Here is a 23690-nt window from a genome sequence, read left to right on the forward strand (position 1 = left end):
ACACGATTACGATAGTATATGGTTTGTGTGTAATTTTCATGCAATTAAATGGATAATGGATGTTTACATTATAAACAGGCGTAGCGATTAGCTTGCAAATAAAAGGCTAACATATATTTCAACATTAATATATGACAAAATCCACATTAGATATCGATCGGAAGTTAATACAAACATTCAATGGTTATTTAAAGTGAGTTTTGAGTAAAAGTGTAATATTATTCTTTTAAATTGTGTTATGTAGCTTGATGCTAATTGTAGCTCTAATGCACTTGTCGCACCAGGTGCTATTCTATTCCATAAACTAATTTGTTAAAAGAATTCACATAAGGTCCTTTTTCTAGAAAGACTAATAGGTGGACTAATGTATAGTGGGATAAAAGTGGTGTAGATGGGCAAGCCATGAAATGCCAGAATAAAGGCTAATAATGGCTGAATAAATGCAAAAGATTAATGATAAAAGAATAATGAAGATTAGGTCTCATTCACGTCAGAGGTTTGAAAGGTTCGTCGAGTTCAGCCTTCTATAAAAACTCACGACATGGTCTTAGAATGTTTCATAAAAGAGATAACATCCTCAGGTTTGAAATGAAGCATGAGCAGACTTGTGGCTTCAGCTTCATTGTGTTTCTAAGTTTCTACAACACAAACATGTTTGAGCTTATGTATCTTCATATTAATAACAGTCTGCGTAATTCTGAGTCTTGAACTGCAACCTTTTTATTTTCATAAAAATAAGTTATGCACCACTTGCCAAAATTGGGGGTGTGGTGCAAGGGGTTAAACTATTAAACTATTTGCATTTATTAAAGAATTGTGATTTATTGTGAAAATTATTAACCAGCTCAACTGTTTTCAACATTGATAATATGTCAAACTGTTTCTCGCATATTAGAATGATTTCTGAAGGATCATGTGAAAACTCAGCTTTGTCATCACATGAAATAAATGGCATTTTAAAATATATTAAAATAGAAAATTGTAATAATATTTCACAATATGTTTTTTTTTACTATTTTGCTCAAATAAATGCAGCCTCTGTGAGCATAAGATATTTTTTTTTACATTTTGCTCACCCCAAACCTTTGAACTGTGCAATTTTCTCCTTTATTTGGGAGAGCCGTGTGAAATGTATGCTTAAATGTTGCATTGTAACCAATTGTGCACATTAATTACATTTGGAATTATTTGGCTTTGTTGCAAGGTCTAGACTGTGTGTAAATAAGCCATCATCAGTCATACTTGATTCTGTGAAGTATAAACAGTGTAGTTTCAAATGAGAGCATTCGTGCAAGTCCATAACTAAAACATTAAAAACCGAGGAACACAATTCTTAGCTTGTTTTTCATTTGCAGCCTGCGTAAAGAATGTCATGCAGTTGATCCCTACAAACTAAATATTCTTAAGTAAATAATTTTAATCAAAATAATCTTTATAGAGAGAAATAAATGATTATGATTGCAGTCCTAATACAAGGCAGAATAGAAAGGAGAGAAAGCAACAAAAGAGATATTACCCAAGATCTTGCATGTCTGGGATTTCACTTATGGATACAGGATTGTTTAACAGCCTGCTGGGACTCACCATGGAGCACATATGGAACATGCTGTCACTGCAGAATAGAAGAGCTGGACGGCACTGTGTGTGTTTGTGTCTGTCTGCCTGTCTGTCTGTCTGTCTGTCTGTCTCCATATGGCCCTTTTTATCTCACCATGAGCGAGAAGTGACTTAAACTTGCTGTCATACGTTACAATAAACGGCGTAGCGCCAGATGATATAAGCATGCTGACATTAATCATGAATTTGCCTCCTCTCAGTCGTATTCAGCACATGCTGATTCATTTGACTTAGCTTAGAGCTTCACACCTAAATAAATAACAGGATCCATCATTTAATAACTTAGCAGATAAAGAGCTCTATCACTATGATCACTATAAAAAATTAAGAGCATAATACTGATAGTAATACAGTCTATATTACCGTTTATACATCACAATCTCAAAAGGTAAGAACAAACTTATGCCTCACATGTCTTATTAACTAGTCACAAACAAACTGAGCCCATCCATAATAGGAACAGATTTGTGGCTAATCACCTAAGCTTTGCCAGTTGCCACTCAAAATTCTTGAGCTTTATATTCTAAGGATCTAACAAAGCCTAACTAGTCCAGGGTCTACCATTAAGGGACAATTTAGAACTTGTCAATAAGTTTAATGTATGTATGGAATCCTTTGTTTGCATGGAGTCAGTGGGAAGTGGACTGAGAAATATACACATGTGAAATACTGCTCAAGATTTTGTCTTGTCTAATGCCTTTTTACATAATCTGATTAATGACACTAACATAAACAGTGGGACTTTCAGTCATTAAAAACTAGATTTGCATTCAACAACAACTGAAATACAGATTGCATGACTAAAACAAATCTAAACCTAAATATCTTGATTTGGTTTTTGGGGTCTACTAGAATAAGCTTTCGTGCCATAATGTTCAAAAAACACATTATTTTTCGAATATTTTACATCGTTGCAATTAGACATGTGCCGGTAAACGGTAATACGATATACCACAATAATGAACATGCTCAATATTGTTATCGTGGGCACTTCAAAATACCGTGAATAATTATTTATTACGAATTATTCCGATTTTTTTAATGAATTTTAAGAATACTTTACCCATCAACCGTTTAAAATGAACAACACGTCAAAGAGGAACGCGCAATGATGTAAAAATAGACCAAGAGGAACGCGCAATGATGTAAATAGACCGTGCATGAGCTGAGCACATGGCGGAACGAAGGTGCTGAAGTGCACATTCACTCTTTGACAGCAGAGGACGCTGACGCAACAGCAGAAACACAGCCGTTTCCCCGCTCATCACATAACCTAATACTTAAAGACTTAAGGCTATTCATTTTCAAACTTGAGCATTTTATATTTTAATCTGAGCTAAATTACATGCCCTAGACATTGTTTGAATATGTTCTGACTGTTGTTCAATCATACACTTTACAAGGCTCCATTATTTAACATTAGTTCATTCGTTAACAAACTGACAATGAAAAATACTTCTAAAGCTTGTATTAATCTTAGGTAAATGTACATTTCAGCATACCTATTGTTCTTTATAATTGTTTTGCACTTTAATCTGTTTTAAATATTTGTTTACTTTATACATTTTTGTGTATTGCTTTATTGTATTTAAATGTTTGGTTCTTTTGTTACAAGAAAGTTATTAAACCTGTTTATAGTATGACAACACTTTTTTTGCAACTTATTTCAATATCGTGATAATACCGTATACTGTGATAAAAGCTTCAGCAATTAATCGCAACATGAAAATTTGATACCGGCACATGCCTAGTTGCAACACCTCTCTTCCCAACCTGTCTGTAATGCTCTATTTAACGCTCTTCCTGTCTCTATGAATCCCCTCCTTCTGAAAAGCGCAGTGTGCTCTGATTGGTCATATGGACCAGTTTGTTGTGATTGGTCAACCACTTTGAATGGGTTTTGGAAATGTCACACCCTTTACCATAACACACAACTTAGTCAGACCTTGCCCCTTTTTTTGCATATGCCTTGGGCGGGAATTATTTTAATGAGGAATATTGTGATGTGTATGTTACTGGGAAGAAAACTCAAGACTACAATCAAGGCGTTTTTGCAAGTTACGAAACAGTGCTTACTGATGCAGAGAATAACTTCCTTTGGAGTGACTTTGTGCTTTGTAACTTTGCAGACCTTTTTAATACTCAAAAAGCAACATTACACACTAGGGAAAGATGAAAATGTTAAAAATCATAATAGGTCCTCTTGAAATTGTAATCATATTTTTTTGCGGTATTAGACCAGTTAACAAAAGTCAGATTTCTATCATCTATGAGGTATATCATTACCATTTCCCCTGTATGCATTTCTGAATTTTTATCCAGTCAAAGGGATTGTGTAACATATTTTGGTAATGAGAGTTCTTGGTTTTTAATGTCTTTTGCTTCCTCTTTTGTTATTTGTGGTTTATTATATTTAGCTTTTTATTAATGTTTCCAGTGCAAGAACTAAGAATGTGCATAAGAAGCTCTAGAATTTTAAAGGAATATATTTGTATCAAAGTTTGCTTTGCTTCCATCCCAGGCCAAAGGCCAAATCATTACTGAATGACTTGTGAATATTGGATTAGTACTGTAATAGTTATCTGGTAGAACCGTATCTTGGCAAAGAGGATGTAATGTGTTGTAGCTACCACTCATGTCTTGCCGGGAAATTTGTTTCTTTACTGGTCATTCTTATATTTGAGTACAACATTCTGCTGCAGATGAATGTGCTACTTGCTGAAGTTGACCTTTTCTTGGACACTTTTGAGAAAAGCAGACTGCATCATGTCCAATGGGACCCCCATTATTATTGAATTGAAATAATTGGATAGTCATCTTAATTATTGGCAAAGGAAAATTAGCTCCAAACAGAAGACTGAATGTCTATACAAAACAGACGGTAGGCTACATGTTCAAACTTTCTGTGACTGTGCCCCTACCTGGAAGAAACTCATGTGTTGCTGCAGATCTAATTGAGGTGTGCTTTAGGTTTGTGCTACACACACACACACACACACACACACACACACATTTTCTAGGACCATGTCATGTGAGTTTTTAGAGAAGGCTGAACTCGATGAACCTCTCACACCTCTGCCGTGAATGCGACCTAATCTATACATTCATATACATATATGGACACAGACATATATTATATAAACAAACTTTTATACATCAAAATTTTTCAACCCCCCAGAGACTGTAATAATTTGAAAATGTAGGCTTTTCTAAAGATACAGAGTTTGTAAAAATTGTATCTATAATAGTTTAGTGGCAAATTTAAAAGTGATAATGTCCGTATATAATACATATAATGTAATGCTTTTGAGTTACAGGATTTTTTAGTAATACAGCTATGTCATAATTACTAAACCCCTATTCAACACTGCTGTTTTTAAGTAAACCAAAGATTATCAGTGATCTAATGCTTTTTCAAGTGAGGAATGGGCCAAGATTGCAGTAGAGACGTGACAGAATCTTCTAAGCACTTACAGGCCGTTTTATTTGAGGTTATAAAGAATAAAAGATTCTGCACAAAATTTGACTTTTCGGGGTTGAATAATTTTGAACACGAATGTTTAGATTCAAAATTAGTTTTTTGAAATTTCTCATCAACTTTACGGTCTCAGAATCAAATGTGTATGAATAAACTTTCTATATTAGTTTGCTGATTCCTTTGTTGAATTGATTTCATAAAATTGTGTTCTTGGCAGCAAAATGTCTTGCAGATCAATGGGATTGAATAATTTCGATTTCAACTGTATGTATGTATGTATATATATATGTATATGTATGTATGTATGTGTGTATATATATATATATATATATATATATATATATGTATATGTATGTATGTATGTGTGTATATATATATATATATATATATATATATATTAGGGGTGTAACAGTTCGGTACCTACCTCTGTTTTGAAGTCACGGTTCGGTACGAGTTCGGTACAGCAGTTTTACAAAATTACATTTTGTTTATTTTTATTAAACAGTTGTTTACTGAAGAAGAAAAAAAGTGTCTGTCCTTGAATACTTATGTTCTTGTGGGAACTCGGATTTAAGTGTGTTCCGCGCTTAAAACAAGGCGACTGTTAACTGTTAAAGATTGCATTTGGAAACCGTTCGGGACAGGCATGCACCAAACCAAAAGCCCTGTACCAAAACGGTTCGGTACGAATACGTATACCGTTACACCCCTAATATATATATACACTCACCTAAAGGATTATTAGGAACACCATACTAATACTGTGTTTGACCCCCTTTCGCCTTCAGAACTGCCTTAATTCTACGTGGCATTGATTCAACAAGGTGCTGAAAGCATTCTTTAGAAATGTTGGCCCATATTGATAGGATAGCATCTTGCAGTTGATGGAAATTTGTGGGATGCACATCCAGGGCACGAAGCTCCCATTCCACCACATCCCAAAGATGCTCTATTGGGTTGAGATCTGGTGACTGTGGGGGCCATTTTAGTACAGTGAACTCATTAGATTAGATTAGATTAGATTAGATTAGATTAGATTCAACTTTATTGTCATTACACAAGTACAAGTACAAGGCAACGAAATGCAGTTTAGGTCTAACCAGAAGTGCAATAGCAGCAAGTGCAGGATATACAATGGTTGCGTAAGTGCAGGACATAAAAATGTTCTGAATATATATAAATATGTATAAGTAGAGAGATGGTTATTACTATAAGTAGAACTGAATTTACAGATGAATATATACAGTGAATAAATATACAGATGGCTATTACTATAAACAGAATTTACAGGTGAATATGTACTAGAATATAATATACAGATGGCTATTACTATAAACAGAATTTACAGGTGAATATGTACTATGAATATAATATACAGATGGCTATTACTATAAACAGAATTTACAGGTGACTATGTACTATGAATAAATATACAGACGGTTATTACTTGAACAGAATTTTACAGTTAGAGGTATACAATAATATGTTAGGCTAATATGAGGAATATAGCAGTGGATTAAGTTAGTACAATAAATTATGGACAGAGCTATCCGAAAGAAAGTGTAAAAGTGCAGTGAAAAGTGGTTGCATATTCCAGTTAGAAGTACGGTGCAAAATGCAAATGTAAACATTGTTACTGTAAATACAGTCGGCAGTGCAGATGAGCATAATCCAGTTACAGTATGGTGGTGCAGAATGCATAAGTAAACAGTTGTTACTGTAATAAACAGTCGGTAGTGCAAATAACAAAGTGAAGGCAGATGTGAGGTAGGAGAGTTCGCAGTTTATGAGGGAAGTGGATCAACGGGGGTTTGAGTTCAGTAAAGAGACAGCTCTGGGGAAAAAACTGTTCTTAAGTCTGCTGGTCCTGGTCCGGTGGATCCTGAAACGCCTGCCGGAGGGCAGGAGAGAAAACAGTCTGTGGGCTGGGTGAGAGGAGTCCTTGAGGATGCTGCGAGCTCGATGCAGGCAGCGTTTCCTCTGGATGTGTTCGATGGCAGGCAGTGGAGTTCCTGTGATGCGCTGGGCAGTTTTCACCACCCGCTGCAGTGCCTTGCGCTCCGCAACAGAGCAGCTCCCATACCACACTGCCACACAGTTGGTCAGGATGCTTTCTATTGCGCAGCGGTAGAAGTTCACCAGGATAGCCGAGGAGAGCTGATTCTTCCTCAGTGTCCTCAGGAAGAAGAGGCGCTGGTGAGCCTTCTTGACCAGGCTGGAGGTGTTGGTCGTCCACGACATGTCCGCCGAGATGTGGGTCCCCAGGAACTTGAAACTGGAGACACGCTCAACAGCCATTCCATTGATGTGGATGGTGTCGTGTGTGCCTCTTGACTCCTTCCTGAAGTCCACGATGAGCTCCTTCGTTTTGGTGGTGTTGAGGAGCAGGTTATTATCAGCGCACCATGTGGCCAGGTGCTGGATCTCCTCCCTGTAGGCAGTCTCATCGTTGTTGCTGATGAGACCAATCACCGTAGTGTCGTCCGCAAACTTGACGATGGAATTAGTTCCATACACAGGCTTGCAGTCGGAGGTGAAGAGGGAGTAGAGAAACGGACTTAGCACACAGCCCTGTGGTACACCAGTGTTAAGAGTGATGGATGTGGAGCAGGTGGATCCTGATCGAACATTCTGGGGTCTGTCAGTTAGGAAGTCCAAAATCCAGTTACACATTGAAGTGTTGATGCCCAGGTCTCCAAGTTTGGCAATTAACTTGGATGGGATGACAGTGTTGAATGCTGAGCTGAAGTCAACAAACAGCATGCGTGCATAAGTGTTTTTACTGTCCAGATGGGTGAGCACAGAGTGCAGTGCCATGGAAACGGCATCCTCTGTGCTCCTATTGCTGCGGTAGGCAAACTGGTGTGAGTCCAATGTGGATGGTATAGAGTCTTTTAGGTGTTCCAGGACCAGCCGCTCAAAGCACTTCATAATGATGGGTGTGAGTGCTACAGGGCGGTAGTCATTAGGGCACCTCGGGCTGGAGTGTTTCGGCACTGGCACAATGGAAGTGCGTTTAAAGCATGATGGTACAGCTGCTTGGGCGAGAGACAGGTTGAAAATGTCTGTAAAAACCCCAGCGAGCTGCTCCGCACATGCCCTGAGCACACGTCCAGGGATGTTGTCTGGTCCAGCAGCCTTGTGCGCGCTGATCCGGCTCAGTGCCTTGCAGACATCTGTGGAGGAGAGTGTGATTGGTGGGTGGTCAGCTGAGGGTTTGAGCTTGGTGGCAGTTTCTCTGTTGTCTCTTTCAAAACGAGCATAAAAGTAATTTAGCTCATTCAGGAAGTTGACATCAGTGGCTGCGGGGGTGGAGTGGGGGGGTTTGTAGTCACTGATGGCCACGTTCATTGTCATGTTCAAGAAACCAATTTGAAATGATTCGAGCTTTGTGACATGGTGCATTATCCTGCTGGAAGTAGCCATCAGAGGATGGGTACATGGTGGTCATAAAGGGATGGACATGGTCAGAAACAATGCTCAGGTAGGCCGTGGCATTTAAACGATGCCCAATTGGCACTAAGGGGCCTAAAGTGTGCCAAGAAAACATCCCCCACACCATTACACCACCACCACCAGCCTGCACAGTGGTAACAAGGCATGATGGATCCATGTTCTCATTCTGTTTACGCCAAATTCTTTCAACAGAAATCGAGACTCATCAGACCAGGCAACGTTTTTCCAGTCTTCAACTGTCCAATTTTGGTGAGCTCGTGCAAATTGTAGCCTCTTTTTCCTATTTGTAGTGGAGATGAATGGTACCCGGTGGGGTCTTCTGCTGTTGTAGCCCATCCGCCTCAAGTTTGTGCGTGTTGTGGCTTCACAAATGCTTTGCTGCATACCTCGGTTGTAACGAGTGGTTATTTCAGTCAAAGTTGCTCTTCTATCAGCTTGAATCAGTTGGCCCATTCTCCTCTGACCTCTAGCATCAACAAGGCATTTTCGCCCACAGGACTGCCGCATACTGGATGTTTTCCCTTTTCACACCATTCTTTGTAAACCCTAAAAATGGTTGTGCGTGAAAATCCCAGTAACTGAGCCGATTGTGAAATACTCAGACTGGCCCGTCTGGCACCAACAACCATGCCACGCTCAAAATTGCTTAAATCACCTTTCTTTCCCATTCTGACATTCAGTTTGGAGTTCAGGATATTGTCTTGACCAGGACCACACCCCTAAATGCATTGAAGCAACTGCCATGTGATTGGTTGATTAGGTAATTGCATTAATGAGAAATTGAACAGATGTTCCTAATAATCCTTTTGAGGAGTGTGTGTGTATATATATATATATATATATATATATATATATATATATATATATATATATATATATATATATATATATATATATATATATATATATATATATATATATATATATATATATATATATATATATATATATATATATATATATATATATATACATATATATATATATATATACATATATATATATATATATATATATATATACATATATATATATACATATATATATATATATATATATATATATATATATATATACATACATACACACACTTTTCATTTGTAAAAAAAATCACAATTTAAATCGCAATTTTAACCAGAACAATTGCAATTAGATTTAGATTTTATTTTCCCCGAATCATGCAGCCCTAATATACATATATACATCCATATCATACATTATATCAACACAAACTTTTATGAGATGTGATTAATCACAATTAATCGTTTTGTCAGCACTTTACAAAATTTAAAAAACACTTGTCCCCAAATTTACATTCTGTGTGAATTTCCCTTTATCCCTTAATGCCTTAGAGAGAAACTACCTTGCCATTTTGGGCCGCTGATAAGGCTGCTTTCACTCAAGGTTGTGCTTTGTGCTTAGCCCTCCTGGTCAACAACTTACTATTTCTACATTGGGCATCAAGTATTAAAAAAATTTTTTTTTGCAAAGCTTTTCTTTTACACACAGGATGCTCAGGTCTGGGTCATCCGAGACTAGAAGTCCTCATCTAGAACCCAACAATGCTGCTTGCAATGTATCTTTCTTACAAACTAAATCTTGAACATTATGTCCTTGAGGTTTAGTATTTGAAGCAGTACATGAATTCTATGCATAAACAAAAACTCCTTGTCCTCAAAAGTATGATTCAAAGTAGGTTTTCAGTGTGAGTCTGAGATAACCTGGGGTAGTCATGGGGTTAGTCATACACCTCTCTGTACCTAAGAGATGAGTGTTAGTGTATATGCACTTTAATGATTAACCTTTACACCAGTGTTAGTGAGGTCACAGACGGCAGCTTCTGGTGTAGGTCAGAACACAACAGCTGCTTGTAGGGATTAGCTGTCTATTTCTCCCTTCTAGCTGTATACATCTCTCTCTCTCTCTTTCTCTTTCTCTTTCACTCTCCCTCGTTCTGTTTCCTTCTGGGTCTTAACACATGTCCTTGTCAGCTCAGTAATTTTGCCCAATGATTAGTATCTTCCATTTTCTAATTACCTCCTAATAGACAGTATTGTTCACTTTAAGGCTTTATGTACACCTCTCAGCCTTCATGCCGTCAATATGAATTATATAATTACTGTACCAGATTTGCTGCCTTTTTCTCTAGGCATGATGCTGCATTTGAATTTTGCACTCTTGCTGAACTCTTAGCAAGTAGCTGATTTTAAACATCTAAACAGGGCTTTTCATTGTAGGATTGTTTCCCTTGACCTGTTGCTCAGAGCAAAGATTGTTTTTTATGCTTCATTCAACAATATGAACTAAGTGGCTCAACTGATGTGATGTAGCTTACATCTTTGAATTTAATTATTTTAAATTATAATTAAAAAATTATTACTTATTCTGTTGTCTAAATAAAAAACATAAAAAATGCTATTAATGCCTAAGAGAAATCTGAAGGTTAAAAAAAATATGCTCACCAAGGCTGCATTTATTCTTGTGTAGCGTAGCCATTACTCCAGTCTTCTGACACATGATCAGAAATCATTCTAATATGCTGATTTGCTCCTCAACATTTATTGTTATTACGAATGTTGAAAACAGTCGTTGTGTATCTGTAATATTATTCAATATTAATGAATTAAAAAAATATATGTCATGCTTGCTGATAGCTAACATCTGAACTGATACTAAAAAATACAGTTAAAGGGATAGTTCACCCAAAAGTTAAAATTAGCCCATGATTTACTCACCCTCAAGTCATCCTAGGTATGACATTCTTCTTTCAGACGAATACAATCGGAGTTATATTAAAAAATATCATGGCTCTTCCAAGCTTTATAATGGCAGTCCAAAATTTTAAGACCAAAAAAGTGTATCCATCCATTATAAAAGTAATCCACACGGCTCCGGGGGGGGTTAATAAAGACCTTTTGAAGAGAATCAATGGGTTTTTGTAAATATCCATATTTAACATGTTATGAAGCAAAATATCTAGCTTCTGGCGGACCGCCTTCGGTATTCAACTTACAAAGAAAGTGTAGCGCCTTTCGCAGTTCAAAATGCTTACGCTACGTCCGGCATCATCGCCGCGCCAGTTATGCTTTTGAATACAGTAGGTGGTCCGCCGGAAGCTAGATATTTTGCTTTATAACGTGTTAAAGGGATAGTTCAAAAATTAGCCCATGATTTACTCACCCTAGGTGTATATGACATTCTTTTTTCAGACGAACACAATCAGAGTTGTATTACAAAAGTCCAGACTAATCCAAGAATTATAACTGCAATAATAGTTGCTCTGTTTTTGAAGTCCATAAAAAATGCACCTGTCCATCGAATAATGTGCTCCATGCGGCTCTGGGGTGTTAATAAAGGCCTTCTGAAGCGAATCGATGTGTTTGTGTAAGAAAAATATCCATATTTAAAACTTTATCAAGTAAAGTTCCAGCCGATCGCCTTCCATGGAAAAGTGTTGAAAGTTGAAAGTGAATGCGTATGTGACGTCATGACGAGCGTACCTGGTCGCGTTAGTCTTTCGATCGCCAGAGGACCTTTCAACACTTTTTCCATAAATTGAACACGGAAGGCGGTCGGCCTAAACTTTACTTTATAAAGTTTTAAATATGGATATTTTTCTTACACAAACGCATCGATTCGCTTCAGAAGGCCTTTATTAACACCCCGGAGCTGCATGGAGCATGTTATTTGATGGGCAGATGCATTTTTTATGGACTTCAAAAACAGAACAACTATTACTGCTATAATAACGCTTGGATTAGCCTGGACTTTTGTAATATAACTCCGATTGTTTTCGTCTGAAAGAAGAATGTCATATACACCTAGGATGACTTAAGGGTGAGTAAATCATGGGATAATTTTCATTTTTGGGTGAACTATCCCTTTAAAATGTGGATATTTTTCTCACAAAAAACAAACGATTCGCTTCGGAAGGCCTTTATTAACCCCCGGAGCCATGTGGATTACTTTTATAATGGATAGATACACTTTTGGGCTTAAAATTTTGGGCTGCCATTCACTGCCATTATAATGTTTGGAAGCCAGGACATATTTTAATATAACTCCGATTGTATTTGTCTGAAAGAAGAATGTCATATACACCTAGGATGGCTTGAGGGTGAGTAAATCATGGAGTAATTAACATTTTTGGGTGAACTATCCCTTTAAGTTTCCTAAGAAACTGAAATTCAGCTGTACTGGCACAGCTAAAACAATGAGACTTTATAATTGTCCTAAGCCTCACCTTAGATTCTGTTGGAAAACTTTTATGTAATACCTTTAAATGACAAGATTCTTTGGTCCAACCTCATTGGATTGTGGTTGAACTGACAGAACGTTCTTTCCGTAATGGGCAGGAATAAGCAGGTCTGGAATAATGCTGCCCCTGTTGCTACACTACAGCTTAAGACTCTGCCTTTAATGAGAGGCGTAACAGGCCTAGATGGCTGGAGGCCTTTTGGAACGGCAATATCCTCTTGGAATTAAATTGCCAAGTTCAACTTTGATCCTTTGGAAAGGGGATTTTATTTAGGCCAGCATTGGTTTTGACCCCCCCCCCCCCTCTCACAACTGCTTTTGTTATTCCCCTAGAGATCAGTGCAGTTGTTGTAGAGAAGAGTGTAGAAGACTGTATGAAGAGGTGGCTTGAGAATGAGTTGGCTACCATATTTGTGGCCTGAGGGAGTGGTCAACCCCAATGATGTGCTGCTTTCTCTTCATTATCTCATTTTCCCTCTCTTTGTTTAAGGTGTAAACACATAGAATCACAGAGGGAGCAAGGGCGGGCCTGTCAAAATAGGTACTGGTTGTCTTTTCTTGCTGACAGACCTGTGTGTGGTCCTCCAGGACTTAAGAAACAGACCGAATCAAAGAGGTCAGAAACCATGACCATCAAGCTTGGCTCAACAGATCAAGCTAATGCAGAGCTTTGTTCAAGACACTGTGCAGTCTTCAGAAATGGCTAATGCTTTCTATGCAGATCTTTAGAAATAACTTACTGTAACGAATTGCCTTTGTGGAACTGTTAATTTTGTTGCCCTAAATTAGATAATGCAGAACAATTGTAATGATTCTGGTATTTTTCTTCATCAGGCCGAACGGGTACCAGTATATAGTGCCATTCTCTACTGTTCCTGGCTAGTTGTTACAGCTTCTTTTTCCATTATGATGCTTTTGAATCAGGATTAGAATGTAGAAGACCAATTGTGAGTCTCCACATCATTAAAGCTGTTCCGCCAACACGCTTTTCCTGCCCTGATTGCGGTTTGCTAACCATGTTGAGAAATCAGAGCATGAAAAGATTTGAAATTGTAATGTACCAAACCGCGTTTTAATGGAAATGCAAGGTTTTTTTTGGTTACAGTGTTTGGTAAGAAACAATAAGTGATCATTTGTGTATTGCTCTACATTTGCTATGATCTTAAAGGTCCCATGGCATGGCATTTTTCTATTATTTTATAATGTTTCCTGAGGTGTACTTATATTGTTAGTATGATTTTTACATCATAAAATGTCATAATTTAGAAATAAAAGGCATTTTTTCTATACTGCTGTTTGCCCTGTGGCTGAAGGCCCTGTTACAAGAGGCGTGTCTGCTGTGAGACTTCAGTAAAAACACCCACTGTTGTGATTGGCTGACATCTTTGCATTTGATATGAGTGGAGGGGGCGTGGTTTAACGAGGTCTACGATGCACGAGCAGGCACGAGCTGCTGCCAGAGAGACGGATGGACCGGAGTTCACTTCACATCGGTTCTGTCAGTCTCAGTTCAGTGAACTGTTATAGCTACAGCATATACTTCAGGTTATTAGTCTATTTCTAGTCGGAGGGGCTGTCAGTCTCATGTCAGAAAGTTAGTAACTTTAGTAAATTATGGATCAGCGCTGACTGGAGACGCGAACCGTTTAGAACGATTCAGTCCGATTTGGTGAACTGATTCGGTTCACTAAAAAGAACCGGTTCAATAGAAAGATCGTTCGCGAACCGGACATCACTAATGTACCAGAGACTGAGCTCAGCGATTGCTAACAAAGTTATTTATAGTAACTACTGAGTTATGAGAGCGCTGTCAGTCAGCGCGAGTTTATTGTGTTTGTATCTGAGAGTTCTGAATAAACACGAGTCCCAGTCACACCGAGTCCGTCTTCATCATTATTACCAACTTTGTAACACATGCAAAGTACCATTACAGCTGTCGAGATGAACGAGTTATGAGTAAGTGTTGATAATACCATTATTTTTAGATATGTTCCTATCATATGGAAAGCGTCAGTGACGCGCATTGAGTACACAGCGCAAACAAAGACACAACAGCAGTAATCGAATGTAATCCAGTTTATTGTGGGAATAGCTGGCTAGCCTAGCCCAGATACCCTCACGCTTACCCCCCTTCTGCTTAATCTCGCGCCGCGTTTGGTGCCTCCGCTGTGGGCCAGATGCAGTACTGGGGGTCGGGGATGTTGGAGGCCAACCGGCCAGTGCAGCTCGAGCCTCAGCGTGTGTAAGGTTTATCTCTAAAGATATTACTCTGCTGATGTTGAGCAGAAACGACTGTATGCACATTCTAGAACAGATAGACGCGACGAAGACGTACAAAAACACTGACTCACAAGATAGAAAACACGAAAACACCGCTCTGTCGGGGGAGAGAGAAGCCGCAGCGTGTGCACGAATAATAAATAATTAGCTACACATAAGAAATCACTGATCACAGATCAGAAGGAACTGAAAAAAGACTTCTGTTTTCATTTGTACATCCAAACACTGAGAAACTGTCAGCGTTCACTCGTTCACAAGCAATGATCTCTCGAGCGTTTGCATGGGCGTGCCAGATTCTCTGGGTGGAGGAAAGGGAGGAAACCGTTCCTGCTTGGACGTCAAACCAGGAGACTTCAGGATTGGCTCCTCTGGCCTGTCATTTTCTCAAAGGCAGAGAAAGACAGCCAGAACTCGGGTTTACACCGATCAACATTTCTATCCACTTTGGGACAATATTCAGGCTAGGGGAACTCATATTAATGTTGAAAAACCTCATAAAATGAAAATTTCATGCCATGGGACCTTTAATACAAATATACAGGTGAAAAAGAGTGTTTCTTATTAGGTTTATTACATTGTACCTTAAACTAATTTTTATCAAATGAGCTTCAGAAAGAGATATTTTGCTTCCACATTCTCAAAAATCTTCCCTTTTTTGTTATCTCCAGTTAAATTCATCAGAACCTTCTTTGAAGTTACGTGCATTGGCATGTTTTGAGTTCATCCATCCGTCCTCCTTACCACTGATCCTCTCTAGAGTTGCGAGGCTGGAGATGTTTTGATTTGTTTTAGCAAATTTCCTCAACAAATACTTCTAGTTTCAGATAACGTACGTGAAGTTTCACCTCAGGTCTGCCTTTGTGCACGGAAAGAATATCCAGTGCTGGGAATCCCCAGTGTAATTGCTTCAGGCTGAATTAGCCTGGATTTAGGGCTGTCTGACGCCGCAAAACACAAAGCAAAGTCAATGAATGACTGTAAAGCAATCACCAGGAACTACAGAGTCTGTAGTTGGGTCTTTTGGCAAGCTGTGTTAGGTCATAACAAAACTTTTTTACTTAGTATTTACTTACTGGATAATTATAAAGGTTCAAGACCAGTTGATGAGAGCCGATGGACAGTGAAGGGTTAAGTGTGTTTCCTGCAGGAGAATAAATTAAATGTGGCCATAATCACATTGCAGGAATGCAGTCAGTGTACTCTTGTGAAACACCCCCTAAGCCCTGGCTCTGCTCCACTCTCTCAGCGCCTCACACAAAGATGGCTTTGTTTTCTCCCCCCTCTCCCCTTTCTCTTTCTCTCCCTCCCTCGACTTTTCATTTCTTTGCCTCCTTCTAACTCTCATTTGCTTTGCTCTATCCCAGTTTTACTTTTCTTCTCTCAGCCACTTAGTCAATGTTCCTGTTTTCCACTTTTACTTTCTCTCTTTTTCATGGATTCTGGGATTTTTCCCATACCTTCCCCTACTTTTATTTTGTTTGGAAGTTCATATTTCTAGACTGCTGATTAATTTTGTGTTATTGCTAGTTTTCTCTAGAAGAAAAGCTTAATGATTTATAAAGAAAATAAGTTGCTAAAAGCAGCAGCGTCAAAAGAAAACTTTTTTTACATTGCCCCACCAAACACTGAAACTATATTTGTGTTTCTCATATGGGATCATTAAAAATGGCGAGGCCGGTGCTTGTCATAATCAATAACTTGGTAATTATGCAAAATGTAGTTCTTTATTGTCATTGATGACCGACTTAGAACCAACCAGTTTGCAAAAGCCTTATTGGAACCTGACCAAATTGTTACAAAAACATAACTTGTTTGCTGCTTTGAACTTCATGCTCTAGTTTGGTTGTAAGACACTTCCTCAAGTTCATATTAGAGAGACATTGAGAGAGCTCCTGCTGAAAGGCAGTTCATTCTCAGTTACTGATTTACCCAGGTGTTGGGTAATTTCTGGTAAATACTTTCCCTCTTGCCTGATCAATTGGATAAAAGACGTGCAAGAACTGGCGGGTTTTCTTCTAGGAACCGTCATCTGCTCACATCTCGGACTGCAGCTGCTGCTCTGTATTCCAGCCACACGTGCATCCATGTGAATATGGAAGTAACAAACGAAAGCCTCTGCATAAGCCATGTTTCTCTTAAGATTCATTCTGTTCACAGGTGCTGGTTTACCAGCACCCATTGAGACGTAGTGTATGTGTGTGCGTGCACAGAAGCACATGTGCAGATTTCTGTCTGTACTTATGTGAGTGTCATTGTTGAAAAGAAACCCCCTTTCTATTTAAGTGCTAAACAGAATGACTCACCCTGTCACAGCTGCAAATGTCCGTACTCCCAGAACTGTGTTCCGCTTTCAGCAGAGGGCATTGCATACATGGGTACCAAAGCCCAAACTCCTGAAAGTAAAATGGGCTGTGCATTACACTTTCAGGCTCTGAGTCAGACCTGGACAGATGACTGTCAGTTGAATTCATCTTTCTAATCCCTGAGGTCTACCCTACAAAGAATGAGGTTAAGTTGAGCTACATGAACTACCCTGACCCTACCTCCCATAAAAAAAAAAACAAGCCTGCAAACAATGGTGTTTACTGTCAATGGTGGTTATCATCCAATTCATTAAAATTATATCGTGATTATGTAAGGGCAATTACACAACTGCAATCCCCCCTTTCTCTTCTTCATTTTTTGGCTCTCTTAAAAAGCCACAGTGTCCTCAAATCTCCACAGAGGAAATGGAGCATTTCTGAATCAGAACATTTTTGCTGATGTCCCCAGCCTTGGCTCACAAAGGACAAAACGAGGCCCTTATTAAGCTACCCCTTTGCCAGGCCACATGGAGGATTTGCGAGTTCAATGGGATCTGCAGGAACAACAAGGGAACAACGAAACTCTTCATCATGTCAGGAAAGCATGGCAGAGGATCCTAAACCTACGGCCTATTTTTCAAGACAAACTAAGCAACTTATTAGAAGCCTGGGTAACATGAAAGTGCCATTTTTTTTACCCAGCGTGTCTAAGCTGAAGCCTCACATTATCTTCGCACAGATAAACTTGAAACAAAAGGCCTTGGCTGACTCAATGTTTCCAGCGCGGTGAGGAGTAGAGGGATTTTACAGAGCTGTACCATGTGTCTTGGCCAGTACCACACTGACTCATTATTAGCAATCAGTGTTGGATCTGGATGGCTTTAGCTGCTGTGGTTCTGCGGGGTAAAGGCTCCCATGATTGTGAGACGTTTTTCAAGCTGCTCATCTCTGTAATTTAGCAATTCGGTTTGATTATTGTGGGGGTTTTGTTTTCGACTGCACCCAGAATAGCTCAGGCCCATGAGTAAAGGGGGCTTACTAATGATTTCTGTTTCCTAAGACTTACAACATGCTACTCAAGTGCAAAAACACATTCTGGTGGGGGTGATCCACTAGAGTTCTCTCAGTACCCAGACGCTCTTACTGATGTGTCCCCCTAATGAGAAGTTTTCTGGACTGCAGTGCTCCAGGTGAAGGGGCCTTTTCTGTGTTACGTTATACAGCAGCAGGTTTCACTAAGGTGTTCATTTCAAGAAACCTTTTATCTCCTCCTCCCAGCCCTCCAGACTCCATCTGAGCTCCATAAATCAAAAAGGCAGAGTTGCGGGGGTCAATGCGAGAGCCCTCAAGAGGAGTCGTCTCTTGTTCTCTCTGTGCTTGTCCTGGTTCAATGAGTTGGGCATTGCAAACCGGATTACTTATTTTACATCTGTACTGCTACATGTTCAATTGTGCTCGTGCTAAGTTCTCAAAGCTCTTACGTTCCATTTACAAAAGGGCAGAATGAAAAACGGTGAGTGATAGGCCATATACACCCCTCCTGTGCTACAGGTTTCCTTTCGCTATATCCTGTCTCGCCAATCCTGCTAGGACTTGCCCCATGTGTTCTGCTTTATGGAGTAATAAAAAAAGCATAATAGCTCTCATCTTTTCTTGTTAACAGCACAGTGTGCACTTGTTTGAGTGTGACAAAGGGTGAGAGAAAGGCTGGATATAAAGTGAATTTGGAGCGGCCCCCTTAAAGGCATATGTAAACATTTACGGTTCGTCTCAAGCTGCTGGTGTGATTACAGAGGCCGTACTGTACAGAGGCAGTCAAATGGAAAATGCAGAGCACATGAGTATGAGTGGCCTACTTGCTGGAGAGCATTTCCCGACCACTCTGCTTCACGGTATTAACAGGGCGCTGCCTCTCGAAACTAATGCTTTATGTCTGATATAGAGGCTTGTTAGGAGATCCAGTCAACATCCGTCTGCACTCTGTTCAAGTATGTTTATGGGTTTGCTTATCTCCAGATTGAATAGATGCCGTAGTACAGGGAAGGGATCAGATTCGGCAGCGTAGAATGACGCAATGGAAACAGAACCAGATGAAGTAAATTATTATGTTTGTAAGCAGTATGTTCATGCTTAGTACTTTGGAATACCAGTTATGAGAAATCACTAGTCATAGTTTTGAAGGACTCGTCCAATACAAACCCTCTCGGTTTAATGTGTTATTGTTATGGGGAACTGGAGAATTCAGTCATGCCTGTTATTACTCCAAGCATGGAAGTTGCCAGTGTGTGGGATGCTAATATCACTCTACAGAGGTTGTGCTAGCTTTAGTACATGAGTCTTAAGTGCGTTCACTGATGTTGATGGCCAGTGTCAAAGCGACGGACATAATTCCTTTTCAATGAGAGTTTGCAATTTATACAGGTGATCAATGCTGAGCCTACCAATGGGAATGCTTACAGTGATCCTCCAGTCGATACAGATTTGTATCTCTGCCAGTAGGAACGGCTTGTTGAAGTTTGTGTTCATGCATTTGCCTTCTATTTTAGGGCCCCATCATGAGGTTTTGACAGAAAACTAAATAAGACTAGCACCCAGCCTCATGGGAGGTGTTGTTCTCATGAAGAGCAACAGATTGTGAATAAAGAGATTTCATAATAAGCGTGACAGCCACAGGAATGAGAGTAGCAAAACATAGCTGGATGTGTATTTAGCCATGTTCCACATTGTCTTCGGCCACAAACGTGGCCACATACAATTTGGCACTCATTCCTCTCAGCTGGTCACTAGGAGTATGTTTTCTTGGTTTTTATAGGAATTCAAATTGGTCATTTAACTGCTTCTGTTCCTTACCAAGACTTAAAGTACCGTAGATTACAATGGCGGTTCAACCTAAAGGCTCAGTGGAGCCTTTATTTCCTCCCACAAACCTTCACTCAAATTGATGCCTGTTTACATACTGTATATCTGTGTATAATACTATGATGTCAGCCTGTGCCAAAGTAAAACCAACCCCTATTTTTCTTGTCTAGTCTGTTGTGGTCATTTTTTGTTGCATTTATCGGAAACATGAGCCACTTGCATCTAATCAGGTAAATTAGGAAGACGGTGCACAAGACTAAAGGGTCACTCATGGGTCAATGACAAATAAGGATGTCCAAGATAATGAAAAGGAGTAATCTTTAAAAAATGTACGTTTTTAAAAATGAATTCTTTGTATTCATGTTGATTTCATACTTACAACAAAATTGACCCGAATTAACCTCCAAATATTTGATATTGTAGTTACTTACTGAACTTTTGTAGACAAAGTCATGGTGATCAGGGGTCCTCGATACAATTGATATAAAGTTTTAATTTTATGCTTTTATGTTTCCTAGGGAATGAACACCCAGAGAGTCTTTTAATCCATGGAACAGATCCAGGGCTTCAGCCAATCAGAGTGAGGACAGGGTTCATCTACAACCTCTCCCAGGCCACACCTTCAACTGGCTGAGAACCCTTGGCTGCAGAACTTATTTTTAAGTTCAGTAAACAAATGTGAAGTGATTAATGTTTTTTATGTCAGTTAAACACTCAATGCCATCCATTATCTGAAGATAACAAAGTGTGATGATGCATTTGAACATCAAGGTTATTTCAAGGTTATTTTGATGGTCATGTGATGACTTTAGTGACACTTCAGTTAGCATGATGCTATTGAAATTGTAGAGGCACTCAGAATTTTATATTTATCATCCACCATAGATATTCCTAACAATTAAATACTATTATTGCTTTATGGTTTCTTTCAGGTACAAGCCATGGTTAAACATTGCCGGAACATGTGGTGGATCAGCAGCTTGTCCTTTATGGCAACAAAGAACGACAGACACAAAGTGGACAGAGCAAACTCCACAGGTTGACGACCAAGCCTCCCCTTTGTAGAACATTACCTCCGTTTTCATCTAGTTAGAGAACTGCAACATCAGTCAGCTATTGATTGACAGGCTTAATTTTCCTCTCGCTAGTCGTGTGATAAGACAGCAGTCTTGGACAAACGCTTCTTGACCCTGACTGGCCGTTGCCATGGCTTCTGTTCCCATGACTCCTGTTCCCATGGTTCCTCTGCCTTAAAGGGAAGTTTGTCTGATTAGATGAACAATGGTGTTATTTTGAGTGGTTCCTCTTTTTTCGGCTTGTTTTGCTTTTGGTTGTATATGTGCACATATACGCATTCACATGTTCTCTATATACTTTGTATTTATATTTATTGTCTACTCCTTCCTAGTGAGTAAAATGCAGTAAGTACTGCTTTTATACTTCTAACATTAATAAATCACATTCCAACTTCCAATCTAATTATTTTAGCTTCATTAGCAGATTGTGCTGACAGTGCAAATGACAATGATATCTTTAGCTCTCTCCGCCAGCAGATAAAGTCGGTTTTGACAACCCAACCCGCAATGCTGAGTAGGTGTTCTTTCTGTCTGTCTTTCTCTTTCATCCTCATTCTGTATATCTCTCCTCCCTTCCCCCCATAAGCAGACTGATAGGCTGAGAGTTCACATGTTTTGACAGATCATTTAATGGTTGACCTGTGGCGATATCGCTGCCTGTGCCTGTGCCTGTACCGAAGGGAGGAAAACTCTCCTTCCTTCCAAAGAAACTCCTTCTTTCCCTGCAAGCCAGAAGGCTCTGGAGAATAAAACATTTAGGGTGAATTTAAAAATCAGAGCATAGTCATGAGATACTGACGCGAGTCTAAAATTCACGGTGATCTGTACTCATCCCTCACATCAGGCTTTCTCTGAGTGCTTCAATACAAACCAACCAAAACACAAACACACATTGCTTGGGGCTTTATTGTTCTGAGATAACACTGTTGAATGATTTCTGTCGGATATCAGTATATTTAAATTAGCCTTGATTCTTTGCCCTTTTTTTTATAGCAGTATTTGCTTTTGAATTGATACAATTGGATACTCATGACCTGAAGTCAGTTCTGTTCAGAACCTTTTGTTTTGTTCTTGGCTCATTTAGTCTTGAGGTTAAACCTACAACCACACATTCCCCTAGCACAAAACTCCCCGAAATGCCCCTTCTATACACGCATTAGTATAAATCGTTTCAATCTTCTGACATTGTGAACTCTTCTTTGTTTACTCATTGCTCTCTTAAACACTCAGAGGAACAAAAAGAGCTGATAGAGGAATTACAAAGTCTATGGTGTGAGTATTGCTCAACTGCGACTTTGGCCTTATTCCTCGCGTCAGTTCTTAAAGGCCCAGTAACTCACAGCCCTGGTGTGCATAGACACTAGCCCCTTTCACACAGCAATCTCAGTAAATTACTGTAAAATTAACAGAATGATTTTACTGGTAAATACACAAATATGCTGTTCACACAAGCAATGGCGTTCTGGCTTTTAAACGTTAAGAGACCATTCACACATCAGCACCAAAATACAGCTAAATTCTGTGTTGTCAGTCATCGGAAATGATCTTTAAACGCTGTGTCGTCTTCATTCACCTGCATAAGGTGAAGCGCTTTATCTATTCAATTTGATCTATTCAAAATGTTTTACTTCTGAGTGACACATAGAATGCGTTTCTGCTCTTAAAAACACGAGACACGCATAATGGTGTCCAACTGCAGTGCTGATGAATGACAAAGGCAGGGTCAAAGGCATTTTTTCTGTATTTTTCTTTGTGTATTTAATATGGAGAGATATAATATAGATAGTTATTTCTGTTTTTACAGTTGAAAGACTCACAGTTGTGTGTCAATATATTGGATGCAATATATTGCATTCGGCCTTAAAGGGACTGCAGCCTAATATAGCCTACCTGCTTCTGTCTGTGTCAAAAAAAATTAACTCACTGAACTTGACAAGTTTTGTAGCTTTTAACAAGGATTAATCTATATTTAATTTATACAGTGAAAAGTATGCAATGTTATTTTACATTTGATTATTCAATTTCTTTAGCATGTCTTGAATTACTGTTAGACCACTTAATTCCTAGCACTGATCTTATTTTATTACCAGTGTCTATTCACACCAAGTGCAAATAGCTTGCCCTGTTGGCAAGTGCTATTCGCACTAGCTCTGCCTAATAATGCCTGGTTGGGACAAACAAGATTTTAAAAAATGCTTGTATTTTAATGTCCTCAGTGGTGCAGTCAGTAAAGCGTAAGGTTTAAGGATCTTGGTTTTGAAGCGATCGACCCGGGTTCGAATCTGCCTTTTGCAGAGCTCGCTCTTATCCCTTTTCTCATCACAAATCACATCGGAAAGGCATTTACTTTCAAGAAAAATTAAG

The 23690-nt window shown here is 39.0% G+C and overlaps 1 protein-coding gene across 3 annotated transcripts in view; it reads left to right on the forward strand.

Moving 5' to 3' along the window:
* Positions 1 to 21727, forward strand: part of rad51b (RAD51 paralog B) — a 67473-nt gene extending 45746 nt beyond the window's left edge. Inside the window, exons 10-11 of one of the 3 annotated variants that reach the window (XM_079832130.1) lie at positions 20769 to 20918; positions 21183 to 21727. In XM_079832130.1, coding sequence (XP_079688256.1) covers positions 20769 to 20884 — 116 coding nt within the window. In that variant the 3' untranslated portion in view covers positions 20885 to 20918; positions 21183 to 21727. The remainder of the gene's footprint in view (positions 1 to 20768; positions 20919 to 21182) is intronic. The other 2 variants (XM_079832131.1, XM_079832129.1) reach the window with 2 other exon arrangements.
* Positions 21728 to 23690: the final 1963 nt, after the last annotated feature.

Source organism: Gobio gobio (assembly GCF_949357685.1).
Source record: "Gobio gobio genome assembly, chromosome: 12".
Classification (NCBI taxonomy): Eukaryota; Metazoa; Chordata; class Actinopteri; order Cypriniformes; family Gobionidae; genus Gobio; species Gobio gobio.